Raw genomic sequence first — 16,357 nt, forward strand, 5'->3', positions numbered from 1 at the left:
ATGATGGCAAGGAGAGAAAGGGATGAATAATTTATTTGACGGATATTATTCATCCATCCATGGAGCCAGCCAAGTAATGAAAACATTTATTCACAAATCACTCTGTTGACAATCGAAAACTTTGTACAAGAAGTAATTCATATGTATGATTTGACTCCTGGAAAACCCAAACTAGAGAGCTGACCTTGCTGAGGAGCAGGAAGTGCTAAAGCTGGGCTTATCTTAGACCCACCCCACGATTTCCATCTCTTTCCCACCTCTGGGACTACACAAAACAGATTTCCAGCTCTGAACTATGGAAAACCTGACTTTCACCCACAGCCGCCACCAAAAATCATTAAAACATGGCACATGACTTTCCCATGAAGGCAGAGATGCTCTTCCCACCAACCAAGCCCCACTCCAGAGTGCAGGAGCTCCCTCCATAAATAAACCACTAGAAAAGCCTAAAAATAACTGATTCTTTTTCTTCCAGAGGACATTCAGCTGCTTTCCAAGATCTGGGCAGTTTATTCCATTATCAGAACTCCTTCCTCCATCCCATCTTGGAGCTTCCAGACTGTTTAAATAACCCAAAGTGTCCATATTCCCTCTAAGTAACAGGAACAACAGTCAAGCCAAGTCAGAGCTGCCACAGATGGAAATATGCTATTTATGGCCCCCTGAATTTCAGTCACTAGTATATGGCCTCAGCTCCTCTAAAAAGGATCACAAATCTACACAAAGTCCCCACGTGCAGCTCTGTGCTTTTGGGTCCTCCAAGATATTTAAAATCCCGTGGAGATGGAGTGCTCCCTATTGACCATCCAAACACAAAGAAACACACATTATCCCAACATGACTATGGAATAAATCACCATCTGCTTCCAAGAAGGTGAGGAGGAAGAATTCCTGCAGCCACAGCTCTGGAGCTGGTGAAGCAGAAAACTCGTCATGGTTCAATTAATCTCACAAAAAGAATCAAAATCATGGCTGCCTCTCTGAAATAGATGCAAATCTCCATTCCCCTCTGGTGAGTGAGGCAGGGCTGGCAATCCTGTCTGAGCAGGTTGCTTATGAGATTTTAGTGCTTGTGGGAAAGCACAAGGGCACAATCCTGGGCATCTGGCATTTGCAAGGTGCTGTCTCCTCCCAGCTGAGGGCAGTGAATGAACAGAAAAGCTCAGGCAGGGCAGACAGCTGGGGGCTCTTTGTAACAGACCCTGAAGACCTAAATCTGGAGGGAGAAAGGTGGGAGGGATTAGAGAAGCCTGGGATGATTTAGGACACAGAGCCAAGCTTCACACTTAATTCCCAGCAAAAGCTCAATAAAGGCAGATGTGCTCACAATTAAGAAACTGCTCTTGGAATCTCAGACTGGTTTGGGTTGGGAGGGACCTTAAAGGTCACCCAGTCCCACCCCTGCCATGGCAGGGACACCTTCCACTGTCCCAGCTGCTCCAAGCCCTGTCCAGACTGGCCTTGGACACTTCCAGGGATCCAGGGGCAGCCCCAGCTGCTCTGGGCACCCTGTGCCAGGGCCTGCCCACCCAGAGTAAAAGATTTCTTTGCCATTATCCAATCCAAGTTTGTCCTCCTTCAGTTTAGAACCATTCCCCTTGTCCTGACACTGTCTGCCCATATGAAAAGCCTCTCTTCCTCTGTTTCATAGGCCACTTCAGGCATGGGAAGTGGCTCTGAGGACTCCCCAAAACCTTCTCTTCTCCAGGCTGAACCTCCGCAGCTCTCCAGGTCTGTCTCTACACATCAGAGGTGGTCCAGCCCTCCCTCATCCCTACCTCCACCTGCAGCAGGATGGGATCTGAGCAGCAGGACCTCCGCCAAAGTCCCAGCCCAGGCACTCAGCTTTTGGTCCAAATTCAAAAACCCCTCTGTCTCTTGCTCCCCAGCAGCCAAAGGGAGATCACCCGGAGGGACCATCCCCTGCTCAGAGCCAGCTCCAGGGGTGACCAGCCCTCACCCCAAAGAGCAGCTCCCTCCTCCCCCATCCTCAGCCAGGGCATAGTTCCCATGAAAGTTTTCAGTGGCCCACAAAAACAGCCACAAAATCAGCAAAGTTTCATCTAAAAAATAACCCAGAGCTGGGCTTGGAGCCTTCCCTGGAAGCAGAGCTTTGGTTGAGACACAATTCCCTGTGGAATTCCCATGGGGAGTCTCTGATCAATTAGAGAACAAAAGCTGCTTTATCCAGCCCTGCTCTCCTGCTGAGGGGCCATACTGAATACCAGACAGTATCTCCTTAAACCAGAGAGATTCCCCATTCCAGCAGCAGATATCTGGGCAGCCTCTGTACAGCGCAACACCTTTCCCTAATATATCATGCTTCCATTTCTAGAGCCCTTCAGTAGCACTGTACTCAGAAGAGCTACAAAAATAATCACAGTCAATATTCTGGAGTCTTAACAGAGGCTTTAGTACCATTTATAAGTGGAATTTGTAGTAAACCACTCCTGCCTGGAGAGCAGGATCTCACTGAGAGCCCAAGAACTTCAGAAGTATTGAAAAGCTCCACCACAACCATTCACCTGCTGCATTTTAAATTTTGAATTTTCATTCATTCTCCCCTAATTATCAAACCCAGCCCTTCCTCTTAGCTCCAATTAAACCTCCATAGGCGTCTTCTAAGCCAGATTTAAGGGAAATTTGAACCACAAGAATTTGCCAGCAAATTTTATTTAAAGAAGCAGAGAAGTCTCTACCCTCAAGTAAATGTCTCCAGATTCAGCCAGCAGCAGGAGAGCTGAGGGCAAGGTCTGCTAGCACTTCTCTGTCCTCATTCCCAGGAGGATGGGATGGGATGCTCCTGCCTCAAGCATGGGGCTGACCAAAGGGATGGAAGAGGAAAAGAGGAGTTGGTATTTCACATTTTTGAGACTTTTTTTTTTGTTTGTTTTGCAGGCAGCCAAGCCAGCCTGGAGGCACCAAACAACATCAGCTAAAGGCATCCTGAGGGTTTTGCTGGGATGGGCAGGGTGGTCACTGATGTGCAGGTCACGTCCAGCAGCTCCCTGTGTCCAGTGCTGGGCAGGAGCAGGAGCTGGGCACTGAGGAGAGCCAGCTGTCCTGGAGCTCCATCTAGTGCAAGGCACCCTGGATTTATCCTGTCTCCACATCTGGGGAAGCTCCTGGAGCCACAGGATTTCCAGAGACTTTGCGCTTCACGATTCCCCCCATTTGCAGCTGTTGCTGCTGCTGGTGACACCATAAAAACACAGTTCAGGTGCATTTACAGCCAGGAAGGTACCAAAAGGACAGGGATTCTCTCTTCTTTTAAATCCTCTGGTTAGTTTTCAACTTGGAAGTACTTGGGGCTGCAAAAAGTGTTGTTCACAAGCTCTGCAACCTCTGAAAGAGCAGAGCAGCAGCAGGGCTCAGGTGGCTCAAACACAGCTCTGGTTTTCAGAAGGATTCCGACTTTTCACGTCTTGACTCCTCCATTGTCTTTGAAAGCCTCCACCACACCAGAAGGGCTCAGAGCTTCAGAAAAAGGTGGTTTCCCCTGAAAATCTTGCTGGGAGCTGCCAGCAAACAGGGAACCACACCATGAGCGTGAGAGGGTGAGCTCCTGGTTTTATTTTAAACACCAGTATCAAAAAGGGGGGAGAAAACATAAAAATAAAGAGGCCTATTTGGAAAAACAGAAATGTTAATTTTCAAAGGAATTACAGAAAAAATGGGATAAGATCCTTCTCATTGCTTTTTCGCCAGATACACTGAGCTGGACACAGAGACTGAGGATTTCTCTCCCCAGTGAAAATCCTTTTCCTAAAGCCCCTCTGCCATCCATGGCCACCACAACAGCCCCAGATCCCAGTGTTCTCCCCTCCTCCTGCACAGCTGCTCCTCAGGGAAGCCAAGACTTTGTGCACTTCATTATATTTTTAACCACACCTGCTATTCAGGCACTTTCAACTCCTGAGAGGGAGGGGAGATTTAAACAGAGATGTGTAAATACCTGAATAAAGACATGAATGATTAACAGAAAAAACTGTTAATAACTGTTAATTGTTTCCATGCCAATTGCCAAGATGCAGTAGAGGCTACAAGGGATTTCCAGCTATTAACAGGTGAGGAGGCAGTGGTGTTCAATGAAGGTCAAAGAGTGATTTATACAATGTGCTACAACACTTCTGCTCACTTTTTTATTAAATGTCTCTGCAGTGCTATTCCCTGGGAATTCCTGTTTTACACAACTTAAAACTGCTCAGCTTTCCATGAAATCACAGGATCATTAAGGTTGGAAAAGCCCTCTAAGATCATCAAGTCCAATTTTTAACCAAACACCAGCATTCCCACTAAACTGTATTGCCACGTGCCACGAATACTTGGCTTTTGAACACTTCCAGGGATGGTGACAACAACATCTGTGGCCAAAATGTGATGGTTTGGAGCCAACAGTGGGATATCCCCTAATGCACAACTCCTGCTGGAGAAATCTCAGGGAAACTCCATGCTGCCAGGCTTGGGAGTTTGAAAACTCTCAAAACCAAAAAAGAAATCAAAGCACAAATGTGTTTGTTCCTTGGAATAAAATACCTGTGGTTTCCCATGCTGGCTGCAGCCCCCCATCCCAGGGGATTCTCCGTTTTGTGTGGGCCCATCAGCTGCTGGTTTAATTTGGCCGTGAGTTCCACATGTCTCACAAAACCCTCTTTAAACAACTTCCAGAAATGCTTTTATTCCGAGGATGTTCTGACTTGAATGCATCTGATTCATCCCCCACCCCCGAAAATGACCCTTTTACAGCACAGCCTGAGCAGCTGAAGGGAAGCAGAGTTGTTCTCTCCCTGCTATCACAATCAAGTTGTTTGGTATAAAATGTGGCTGAGGAGTGAATCCATAATGTTCCTGGCCATGTAAGGAAACTGCTATTACCAGGAGGAAAATGCAGGTAGTAACTCTGCGGGTTTTTCTCCACTGGAACTGTAATTAATGTGGATGCTGTGCACTAAGTACAGGGAGAAATACAGACTTCAGAGCAGTGAAAATGCATCTCATTAACACCGGAACTACTGTATCGTCCAAATGCATTATGTTCAGCAAGGAAAAGCTGGGTAATTGAATTCCCACCAAAGCACAGTTCATCTGCATCAAACAGCACCATGCTCATCATGCAGCTCCTTCGGGCTGCTGCTGGAAATGAGGATTAATTAGGATACCTGCTCGTTACTCACAGAGCAGGCACACACACTGTGGTCAGGCTTGGGGCTGTAGTGAGAGGCTCTGCTCAAACCCCAGCCAGGCAGAGCAAGGCAACTCCAAAACTTTGGATCTTCTTGCACTCAAGATGCCCCAAGAGTCAACATTTTTTTTTTTGTCCGTGAAGAAAAAGCTGGCAAAAACCCCCAACAATTCACAGGAAGACACCTCTGCTGCATAAATATTTCAGTAATAACTAATAAGTGATTTATGGAATTGGTTTTGAATTATTCTAGGCTGGATTGGCTCGAGTGGCAGGGATGTGCATAAATCATTCCATGCACAGCACCCCCCAATCCCAACATGCGGCTAATGAACCCTCCGGAGCCAAACACACTCCTCCTTCAGGAAGAACCCACTGATCTGCAGCATTTTAATGGGTAAATTATTATTAATTTAAATAAATACATGAAAAACTCCCAAATTCATCAGAGGAGAGAGTTTGGGAAGGGGAAGGAGGCATCCAGACAGAAACAGCAGAGAGGGTTTGGAGGTTTGGAGCTGGAAATCTGTGCTTTGAGCAGTCTTTCAGTCAGATCCAAGTGGGACTAATCCATCCCTTTGCTGCAGAACCTCCCATCCATGAGCCCCAGCACTGGGGTGTGTAAGGGCAGCAGGAGCTCGTTAAATGCATTTTAACTCATTATCATCATGTATTCTCCCTTTTCCTCCCCTGTCACATGTTCACCAGAGCCCCAGCACACGGCTCTCTGGTATCCCACCGACACAACTTCCAGGCTGAGAAACCCCTGCAAAGCCAAACCCCAGAGTTATTCTGGGCACAGGCATCTTGGGCTAAAGCAGCACACGGAGAGGAGGTCACCCCATCTCATCTTGGGGTCCTGGTATGATTTTCCTCCACATTCACCCCAGACCCTGATCCCCCCCAAAGCCCCCCACAGTGAGAAGGGGCCAGCCCCCTCAGCATGCCCTTTGGGTGTCATTTTGGGCTGTAGGGGAGGCAGTGGGAGCAATCCATCACCCTCAACCTTTGGAAAACCGGTGACTGCTGGGATATCATTTTAAGCTGCCACTTGGGTGAATTTTACTCCCTAGAGGTGCAAAGGATGCTGAGCTCTGGCTCATTCTGGCTCCCTAAGGTGGGACATGATCCCATCACTCCCAAGACCTCACTGTGCTCACCAGTGCCTCAGCTCCCATGCAGCCTGGCACACCCCATTACTTCAGTGCTTCAAATCCCATTATTCAGCTCTAAGGAGGAAATCATTTTAATTAAGGAAATTAAAAATGTGTTTGCTTTGGAATTTTAAGTAGGTGTTAATTTGAAGGGATGAAAAAGAGCCGTGCAGCCTGCTTGTGTGAGGAGCAGCAGGGGATGGGGATGGAGGAGGGGAAGGACCCTCTGCAGCACCTGGGGTCCCTGGGGAGCAGGGGCAGGGCACTAAGGCAGGAGCAGCAAAAGGCAGAGCCACCCCCCAGCTAAGGAGGGCTCCTGCTGATTCCATTCCTGCAGGAGAGTGGAGCCAGGTGGGAGTCAGGCTTTTCTCCCAACAAGTGACAAAAGGAGTAGGGCCTCCAGTTACACCAGGGGAAGTTTAGGTTGGATGTTAGGGAAAATTTCTTCATGGAAAGGGCTGTCAAACACTGGAACAGCTGCCCAGGGCAGTGGTGGATCCTCCATCCCTGGAGGAATTTCAAACCCCTGTTGATGTGGCACTTGGGAACATGGTTTAGTTTAGCAGTGCTGGGAGAACAGCTGGCAGTCAATGATCATAGAGCACTTTTCCAACCTTAATGATTCCACAGATCTATGAAATACAGCAAAAAAGGTGTTGGAAAATCCTTCAGAGAAGCTCTGAAGCCGTGAGGCCACAAGGAGGGACAAGAATATTGCCAAGCTGGCCCTGGTCCCTGTTACCGCTGAAGATCAATAGATCACGTGGACACAGGTTGAGGTGTGGTGAAGAAAGAGCAGAGTTTATTTTTCCTCCCAGGATTTATAGGCTTCTTACCATGGCCAGGCATTGGATGCTCAGGATAACACTTTCTCACTGCACTGGCCATGAGAAATGCCCAGCAGAAGACGTGTAACAGAAAGAATGTACACATATCTATGTTTACAGTTACTGTCCTGGGAAAGTCCTTAGAAAACTATGTTAGCAAGCTCAGAAGCTGAGTTTTCAGGGCGACAGGTCCCCATGGGCTGCAGTGTCCTCTCATGTCCCCTGGTCCCCAAGGGCTGAGGTTCACCTGGAGGTGCCAGGTCCTGCTTCCATTCCCTCCTTCACTTGTTGCTAGTCTCCAACACCACAAGACTCCATCAGTAGTGTCCCAGGCTTTCCACAGGTGCCACCAACCCACTGGGAGCTCAGCTGAGTGCCAGTGCCACGGGGGGGCGGGGGGTGGGGGGGGGTGGCTTTTGGCCAGAAGGAAGGAGATGCTTCTCACTTCGTGTCCTTGCAGCAGAGACAGCCCAGAGAAGGCTGCAATGCAAGGCTCAGCTTAATGCAGCAGGGTAAGAGTCCTACCAAAAACAGCAGCTAATTACTTAAGTAATACCCAGTGTTATTAATGCTGCAGCTCTGCCATCACCCATGTATTTATAATAATAGTGTTCCCACTGTACTAGCATTAATCATAATGGATTTACTAAGAAATTAAGGGGGAAGGGATATTATCTCCCTCGGGAACAGCACTTGACAGCAGCCCTATTTACTGTGTGGATTTGGATTGGTTTAATTCTCAATGTCTCGCTCATTAATCTGCTTTTCCAACAGCCCCTCACAAACACCCCTCTGGGAGCACAACCACAGGAGGAGGGAGGCAGGACAAGCACAGCCAGCTGAGGGGGGCTCAGGCAGAGCAGCCCCAGGGAATCCTGGCACAGGGTCAGCACAACCACCAGGGCTGTCTCATGGGGTGTGAGGGCACGGTCCTCTCCTGCCTTGGTGGGCAGTGTGCACGTCTGGGCATCACCCTCTTCTCCAGCCAATCTGCTATTCTCAGCTCCATGCTTAAAAACTCCTTAGCTTTACCTGGTGAGCAAGGAATAGTCAGCATCTCTTCCCAACATTTCTAACAAGAGCTCAAAGGTTTTATTGAAACTTGTTTTCCCATATGCCTTTCTCCTCATCAGGCTTCTGGCTCGGGACACTTGGACCAAGAGCAGCTTGTCCAAGCCAGGGAATGCAGTGAGACACCCACAAAGCTCAGGCCCACCAGCCTAACCAGAACCTATTGAGCTTTCACCAACAGCTCCTGTCTGATGAAAATGAAAGATTAATGTATGTCCTGAAAGTCAGATGATCTGAGTAAAATTAAATCCTGATGAAAATCAAAGCTTGGTAAAAATTAAAGCCTGAAGTCCAAAGTGATCCAGTGATTTTTACCAGGAGTATGGCTTTCCTTGGTTAGTTTATAGCTGTGAGGAAAGACAGAGACATTTTATCACAGCTTGCATTAAACCCCTCTGATGCTTTGCCTGGGAGAGTGGAAGTGGCCTGGAAGCTGTGCACCTGTCAGCAGGAAAACAAGCTGGAGGAAAAAGGCTCCCAAATCCCAGAAAGCCCTGGAGCCTCCTGGGCTGGTGTCCCCATCAGGGGCAGCTGGCTGTCCTCAGCCAAGGAAACACTGGGATTCCACTGGATTTATTGTACCTATCCATTGCATCACACAAAGGATCTGAGGACACCTGGCTAATTTTTTCACCCCAAGTTCTTGATACACAAATAAACACACTTCCCCCTTTTCTTTGTCCATTTAATATTTTTTTCTTTCTATTTTCTGCTTGAGGAGAGGGCTGGGCTGAGATTCATGAGTGTTCAGGAACACCCCCATGTCCAGCCCCCAGCCAGGGAGGCCGCAGTGAAGCCTCCTCAAGGTCTTCTCTCCTCCAGGCTGAGCAGCCCCAGCTCTCTCAGCCTTTCCTCAGAGCAGAGGGGCTCCAGCCTGCGGCATCTCTGGGGCCTCCACTGCCTTGCCTCCAACAGCTCCAGCTCCTTCTGTGCTCAGGACCCCAGAGCTGGGGCAGGGGTGAGCCCGGGAGGGGCTGCAGCTTCATGGGCACCAGCAGGGAATTTTGTGTTATCCCTGGAGAGGAACTAAATGCACTCTGGTGTTGAGGGATAAAATGAAAGGAATCAAGCCTGCCCTGGGCAGGGTTGCCACCAGCACCAGCATTTCCTTGTGCAGTCTGAAGGGATCTGTCAGGGGCAGATCCCAGGGCTCCCCTTGCTCCGGCCCCCAGCCCAAAGCAGCTGCAAGGATGGCAGGGCTGGGCTGTGGGTCCGTGCCCAGCTCAGTTCGGAGCTCCCTGTGCCACCACAAGCACAGGCTCCAAAGCAAACCCTGCCCATGGGGACACAGCAGCCGTGCAACACTGGCACCCTGCAGCTGAGGCCAAGCCTGCAGCACCTTGGGGTACCCACACAGCCCAGACTGTCCCCAAGACTTCCTGGAGCCTGAGCCCAGGCTCAGAGGCCCCAGGGCTCCCTTCTGGGGAGCTCCAGAGGAACTGAATAGAGAGAGCCTCGGAGCCCTCAGCAATCCTGCCAGCAACCCACGGGCTGCAGGACACAGACGGCGCTTCCTGGCTGGGAGAAGCCTCGTGCCCATCTCCAGGCACCACAATCCCAGCGATCCCCACAGCTCCAGCCCCTGCCCAGCTCCTCTGTGGGCAGCGTTAAGGCTTCAGCAGAAGCACCAAAGGCCGAGGGCCTTCTGGCCATTTTCCCTTCCCCACTGCACGCCTGGGCAGCTTGCTGAGCACAAGCACCCTTTTCCCCTCTCCCCCTATGCCCTGTGCACACTGGGCACCAGAGAAAGCACCTGAGACAGTGGGTATGAGAACACATTCTATATTTCTATATATAATTCTGTATCTATATTCTATATATTTCTAATTCTATATTTCTATATTAAAGAAGAACAAAGAAGAAGGAAAAAAAAAACCATCTTAAATAAAATTCCTGCTCGGCTCAATGGCCCCGGCAGACAGAGAGCCTCTCAATTTAGCTCTCCTCAGAGCTCCAGCAGCACAGCCAGCCACGGGCCCACAGACAAGGGCGGTTCTTGCGTGCCCTGCGGAATCCATCTTGCCACTTCTGCAAGATGGAGCCTGGAGCTGCCCGGAGGACAAAGGCTGTTTCCAGAGCCAGCCTTCTGATGGCAGGGCTGATGTCCTGTGCCTTGTCATCAAGGGCTGCAAGAGAGAGGAACAGATCTCTATGGTCAGATCTGCATCTGCAGGGACCCGAGGAGAGCCCCGTGCAAGGGCCAACCCAGGTGGCTCTGGCCATGGCCAGGAGGGAGCAGGGACCAAAGGGATCAGCCCAAAGCCACTGGACACTATTGGCACTCGTGCCCCTGAAATCTCTGTGTGTGCCCTGGCCACACCAGGCCTGGTCCGCACAGGGAGCAGAGCCCTCGGCAGCCGGGGCAGGGATTGCAGCTCCCCTTGGCAGCCGGGGCTGGCAGCCCGCTGCCCTCACTCACCCTGACAGATGCTCTGGAGCTCTCGTTTGTTCCCCCGGAGGTGCCACCCGGCCATCCCTGGGAACACAGAGCCTGTCAGGGTCCCAGCAGCACAGCTCCCTGCCAGCGGCGCTGCCAGCCCTGGGGCCACACGGCCTCCTGCCCCGGCAGGGCTCAGCCCCGGCCCTTGCCGCATCCTGACTCAGCCCAAGGGCCCGGCTGCCAGAGGCCGGCAGCAGCAGCCCCGAGGGCAGCCGGGGCTCCAGGGCCGGGGCAGCAGCCGGGGCTGGGGCCGAGCTGCGGCGGGGCAGGGAGGGAGCCCAGCCCGGTTCGTGGCTCACCAATGAACCTGATGGCCGCCGCTCGCAGGGACTCCTGTGGGCTGTCCAGGTACAGCAGGACCCGGTGCAGGTGCTCAGCCGCTCGGCTCCTGTCCTGTGCCAGCTGCAGAGAGCGGCGGGAGGGAAGGGTTGGTGCGGGCTCTGCCCCTCGGCCGGGCACTGCTGCCTGCGGCCAGCCCCGGCCTCCCGTGCCCGCCCAGCCCTGAGGCACCGGGCAGCAGCCGCTGGCGCCGGGCTCTGGAGGGGGCAGAGGGCCGGCTGCTGTCCGGGGAGCCGCGCTGCTGCCCTGCCCGACAGACCAGCGGTGCCGGGGCTCCATGGGCACACGGCTCGGGGCCACAGGGGGCTGGAGTAGAGCCCGCGGGACCCAGGGAAGGGAGCAGCGTGTGGGGCACAGGCTGGCGGCCCTGGGTGCGGCACTGGGCACGGCACAGCTGCCAGCTGCACACACTGAGCTTCTCCAGCCTGAGGCTGGGGCTTCCAGCCCGCCCTTACCAGGCCCTCGCCGAACCTCCAGGTCTGATCCACCCGCAGCATCTGCTGGAGATCCTTCCTCTTCAGGAATCGGGCGGAACAGAGCAGCGTTTCCCGGGAGGCCTGGAGAGCAGCAGAGACCCAGAGATGGCACCACAGCCCAGGGCACAGGACCCACGTCCCTGGGCCAAGACCAGGAGGGAGCTGCAGCCTGCAAGGCAGCAGAGCAGGAGGCAGCCGAGCGCCCTGCCAGGGAGCCACGGCAGCTGCCGAGTCCTCACATCAACCACGCGCTGGTTCTCGTCATGGCAGTGCAAGGAGAGTGGGAGCAGGCTCTGCTGCACGTGGGACTTCAGGGCCTTTTTCCCCTCCTTTGGTACTAAATCCATCATCTCTTGGAAGATGAACATGGAGCACAGCTGCACCTGGCTATCGTCCTGTACGAAAGGAAGAAATAAAGACCTCAGCATCAGCTGCTTCAGGCCCACCTGGGCACAGGCCTGCAAATGCCCAGGGCACAATGCCCAGGCAGCAGCCATGGCTGGAGACACAGAGCCTTACATTGTCAAAGAGCGGCAGGAGCGCCTCAGCCAGCTGCAGGCCGAGGGGGATGGTTATCGGGCCACCATTGTACAGGAACAAACGGCTGAGGAGAGCGATGCTCATCCCAAGCACATCGCTGTCATTTTCCCACAGGAGCTCCACGAGCCTTTCATGCAGGCTCCACATTCTTTTGGCCTGTGTGGAACACAAGTGTGTGAAATGCCACCCTGCTGCCACAGGGCCCAGAGGCCAAAGGCCTTTGCCAAAGCCCTGGGGCAGGAGGCAAGAGGCAGGAGGCAGGAGAGCTGGCAGCAGCTGCCTCAGTGCCCAAAGGCCAACCAAGCGCAAGCCACTGCCTTCCCCAGCCCCACGCCGGCAGCCGCTGCCCCCTTCTCACCATGGAGGAATTCTTGCCGAGCACCACAAGGCCTCTGAGTGCCAAGCGACGCCTCTCCCTGCACTCGCTCTGCAGTTTGTTTGATGTGATCTCCAGGACGCTGTCACGGTATTCACTCGAGTCCAGGCACTCCAACATCTGAAGGGCACAGGCCGGTGATGGGGCAGCAGCGCACAGGGCTGGGCCCAGGCAGCAGCACAGGGCGTGGGCACCGTCCCGGGCGGCTGCGGCACCGAGAGGGCAGAGAGCTGGGAGACAGCTCAGCGAGACAGCGCTGCCCTTCAGGCTCACCTCCACAAGGAACGCCATGGCGGCCAAATCCCCGTGTGCCGTGTCCTTGCTGAGCAGCCCGAGCAGGTAGAATGCAATCGCAGAACACAAGGGTAGGGACACGTGACGCATTGCTCTGACGGGAGGAAAAAGGAACCAAGACCCTGAGCCAGCGGGACAAACCTCTCCATGGACTGACTCCCAGGAGGAGCTTGGCCCTTCTCCACCACCCTGCAAGGGGACCCAGGCCCTTTGGGAAGCAGCTGCTCTTGGGCACCCTCCTCTCCTAGGCTTGTGCAGTGTCCTTGGCCATCCCTTGGTGACAAGGCCCTCTGGCCCCTGACCACGGGGACTGTGTGGGGCACCCCAGGCACGGGGCACAAGCGCTGTTTGGTGGCAGCTCACCTGGCCAGCACACCCACAGCACAGTGGTGCGTGCCAGCACACAGCAGCGTGTCCCAGCCACACTCGTCTTCCACTGCCGCCACCACATCCTCATAGTGCAGTCGGCAGAGCAGGGCCTTCAGGGTGTGCACTGCAAACCTGTGTGCACAGCAAAGCCCAGGTGATGCTGGGAGCACGGGCTGCTGCCCTGGGGACATGGCAGGGACAGGAGGACTGGCATGGAGCACCTGTTGGGGCTGATGGCAAGGCCGTGTTGCTGCTGGCATCTCTTCCAGAAGGTATCGACCTTCTCTGGCAGATCCAATGTGCTGAAGAGCACTTGCAAGAGCAGATGCACCAAGAGGCGGGGGAAATACACTGTCACTGCATGTGGGACACAGGGCAGCTGGAGTATCTTCCATATCACCACAGTTGCCTGCGAAGGACAGAGCAGCCTGAGTCAGTGCTCAGTGCCCAGGTGTCCATGTGGCAGGGCCCGAGCGTGGCAGGGAGAGGCCAGTGGAGATGTAGGGACAGCAGCCGGCCTGGTGGCCCTGGAGCTGCTCTTAGGCCAGGTTTGAGCCCAGTGCCTGAGGCAGGGAGATGCCATGGGAGGAGGGAGGATGGAGACCTGAGGGACAGGTGACCTTGGGTCAAAGGTCAGTTGCAGAAACTCACAGCCAGGGCAAGGACAGCCGTGTGGTCCCCGTCGGAGGTGCACATGCTGAGCTCTGGCCAGGTGCCCAGCACATCCAGGAGTATCAGCATGGCTGGCTCTGCAGCCCTGCACGAGCACATGATGCTCTTCCACATGGTGGTAGCAGCTCTGTGGGGACAGAGTTCTGTGTCAGGGGGGTCTGGGACACATCCCCGTGGCCTGGGCAGCAGCAGGGAGCTGAGCTGGCTGCCAGCCCTGCCTCTGCCCACTGCCCCTCTGTGGCAGCCCAGCCCTGTGGGGACTGGCCCCTGAGGGCAGCAGGCTCAGGGGCTGCTGTGCCAGGGCTGACAAAGGGAGGAGCCACAGGGCCCTGGAATCCTCTGTTTGTCAGACACCTGGGCCAGGCTGTGCAGGGGGATGGCCTGAGCCCTCTGGGCACGTGGGCCCTGTACCTGTCACACCATGGGGCCACACGCAGGAGAGCCATCACCACGTCAGCAGGCTGTGCCTCTGTCAGATCCAGAAGGGGCCTGCACAGATTGTACTCAGGAAACTCATTAGCCTTGAGCCACTGGTGGATGAACCTCACCATGGGGAGCACCTGGAGAAGGCACAGGGAAACTTGGAAAGCTGCCAGCAGGAGTAATGTGCCCAGCTTCCCAGAGAAGTGCTTCCCTTCCCACCACACTGCCACGGCCTCAAAGGCTCACAGTGAGCAGCTGGCGTGGCCAAGCAATTCCTGGGAGGATCGAAGCCAGGCCACAGGCTGCTTACTTGCTTTGGACTGGAAGGACCCTCCTCCACAAGCATGTCCAGCAGGGCAGCACTGGTCTTGGTTTTGAAGATGGGAGAGTATGCTCTGACCACAGTGCCCATGGCACTGGTCTCTTCCTCCCGAATTCTCTTCATGAATTTGCAAATCATCTGCAGCAGAAGGGCAAGAAATGAGGGACATTGTATGGATGCTCCAAGCGTGGTGCTGGGCTGAGCAGGGACAGCAGGCCCAGCCCAGGGGGGGATGGCTGCAGGTACCTGCGCTGTTGTGCGGAAGAGGCCACGGCTGCGTTCCTGCTCTCGAGTGCGCTCCATGGCTGCTCCTGGCAAAGAGCGAGCGCAGCTTGAGCTGAGGGGCTGCGGGAGAGGCCGGAGAACACAGCCCAGCCCTGCACTCCCCAGGCAGGGACAGCCCCGGGATGCCCCAGGGCACAGAGTACAGCTCCAGGGCGTCTGCCCCAGCCCCACTTCTGTCCTGTCCATGGGCGTGTCCCTGGGGGATGGGATGGGATGGGATGGGATGGGATGGGATGGGATGGGATGGGACGAGGCCAAGCTGGCTGCAGGCCCAGGTCTGCCGCTCACCCTGCTGCGGTGGCTGGAATTGCTCCAGCTCTCCAGGCTGCTGTGCTGGGGCAGTCCCAGGGCCTTCTTTCTCCTCCTTCACCCAGGTCATCTTGGGGACACTCGGAGGTCTCTGCTCAACATCACTGCCTGGATTCATGGCTACTTGCAGCAGAGGTGGCTCGGAAAAGGTCTGAGTTGGCAAGTCCTGCAGCTGTGCCTGGAAGGCACCTGCAGGAGTGAAGTCTTGGCAAGGCTGCAGGACAGCCAGTCCTGCACTTGGGTCTCAGGGGCTCGTGCCACAAGGACAGGAGACTCGTCGTCAAGGACCGTGGTGAGGAAATGCCACGGTCTGGGCTCGAGCACACCTGAGAAGTGTGGTGCTTCACCTCACCAGAAGTGAAGCCTCGGGAAGGCTGCAGGTCACCGAGTGCTGTGGTCTGGCCTCGAGGTGACCTGCAGGAGTAACGCCTCAGAAAGGCTCTGGGTCAGCAAGGAATGAGTGCGCCGTGCGGGGGCTCCTCACAGCACCACTCTGTCCCGTCCTGCCCTGTCACGTGCACCAGGCACTGTGGTGTGGCTGTGTCACCGCCAACACTAATGTCACCCCATGTCACAAAGGGCCCTTGGACACCCTGTCCCGTTCCATTCCACGGTTACCATGCTGCACCGTGTCACCAAGGGCCGTTGCACACGCTGCCCCCTGCCCTGGGGCTCCACCCAGCCCGGCCAAAGTGGCCCAGCTTGGAAGCAATGCCTTGGCCCAAGTGTCTCAGACAGCCCAACAGGATCTTTAGGAACAGCTCAAACCATCAGCAAAGGCTGCCCTGCTCTGTGGGCTCAGGGCAGCAGAAGGAGCCCCCTGGGCTGCCGAGGCAGCCGTGGCGGGAAGGGCGCGGGGCCCTCCACAGAAGCTGTCACGGCCTCCTTGGGACATGTCCCGCCTGGTGGCCATCCTAAACGTGGCGGTGTGACACAGACCAGGAACATGTGGGCCAGGGCCCGAGTGCTGTTCTGACCCCACTGAAATCAGCAGGGGTGTCAGAATCCTTGCCAAAGCAGGCCTGCCACCCCCCGAGCCCTGGCAGTGCTGGTGCCCATCTCCTGCCCCAGAGACCTGTGCCCTGGGGGGGCTTCTGTGCCAGAGGGCAGCCAAAGCCAACGTGCATTGGGGGCTCTGCTCCATCCTACAGGGACTGTTGGCCAGAGCACCTGGAACAACTGGTGGCAACACTTGGGATGTGTCAGATGATGTTGCTCCTTCCTGGAATGTTGTTTTTCGTGGAAGGGATTAGCAGTAGCACAAAAACACCAACAGCT

The 16,357-nt window shown here is 54.6% G+C and overlaps 1 protein-coding gene across 1 annotated transcript; it reads right to left on the reverse strand.

Annotated features, from left to right (window-relative positions):
* Nucleotides 1-10,000: 10,000 nt before the first annotated feature.
* Nucleotides 10,001-15,669, reverse strand: LOC147650256 (maestro heat-like repeat-containing protein family member 7). Its single transcript, XM_086852770.1, has 15 exons — nt 15,059-15,669; nt 14,732-14,796; nt 14,474-14,623; nt 14,152-14,300; nt 13,720-13,867; nt 13,290-13,477; nt 13,063-13,200; nt 12,679-12,793; nt 12,388-12,525; nt 12,009-12,185; nt 11,729-11,884; nt 11,469-11,570; nt 10,974-11,076; nt 10,654-10,710; nt 10,001-10,360 (listed from the first exon to the last, which is right to left on the reverse strand). Exons 1-15 carry the CDS (start codon nt 15,195-15,197, stop codon nt 10,170-10,172), a joined length of 2,016 nt encoding a protein of 671 aa, XP_086708896.1. The 5' UTR covers nt 15,198-15,669; the 3' UTR covers nt 10,001-10,169.
* Nucleotides 15,670-16,357: the final 688 nt, after the last annotated feature.

The sequence above is a fragment of the Cyanistes caeruleus genome, chromosome 16 (assembly GCF_971803275.1).
Source record: "Cyanistes caeruleus chromosome 16, bCyaCae1.hap1.1, whole genome shotgun sequence".
NCBI lineage: Eukaryota > Metazoa > Chordata > Aves > Passeriformes > Paridae > Cyanistes > Cyanistes caeruleus.

Coding starts and splice junctions, on each gene's coding strand:
- LOC147650256 (XM_086852770.1), bottom strand. CDS start 15,197: ATGAATCCAGGCAGTGATGTTGAGCAGAGACCTCCGAGTGTCCCCAAG. Junction 14,301..14,473: donor GTCCTTCCAGTCCAAAGCAA/GTAAGCAGCCTG, acceptor TGCCTTCTCCAG/GTGCTCCCCATGGTGAGGTT. Junction 13,868..14,151: donor GTGGCCCCATGGTGTGACAG/GTACAGGGCCCA, acceptor CTGTCCCCACAG/AGCTGCTACCACCATGTGGA.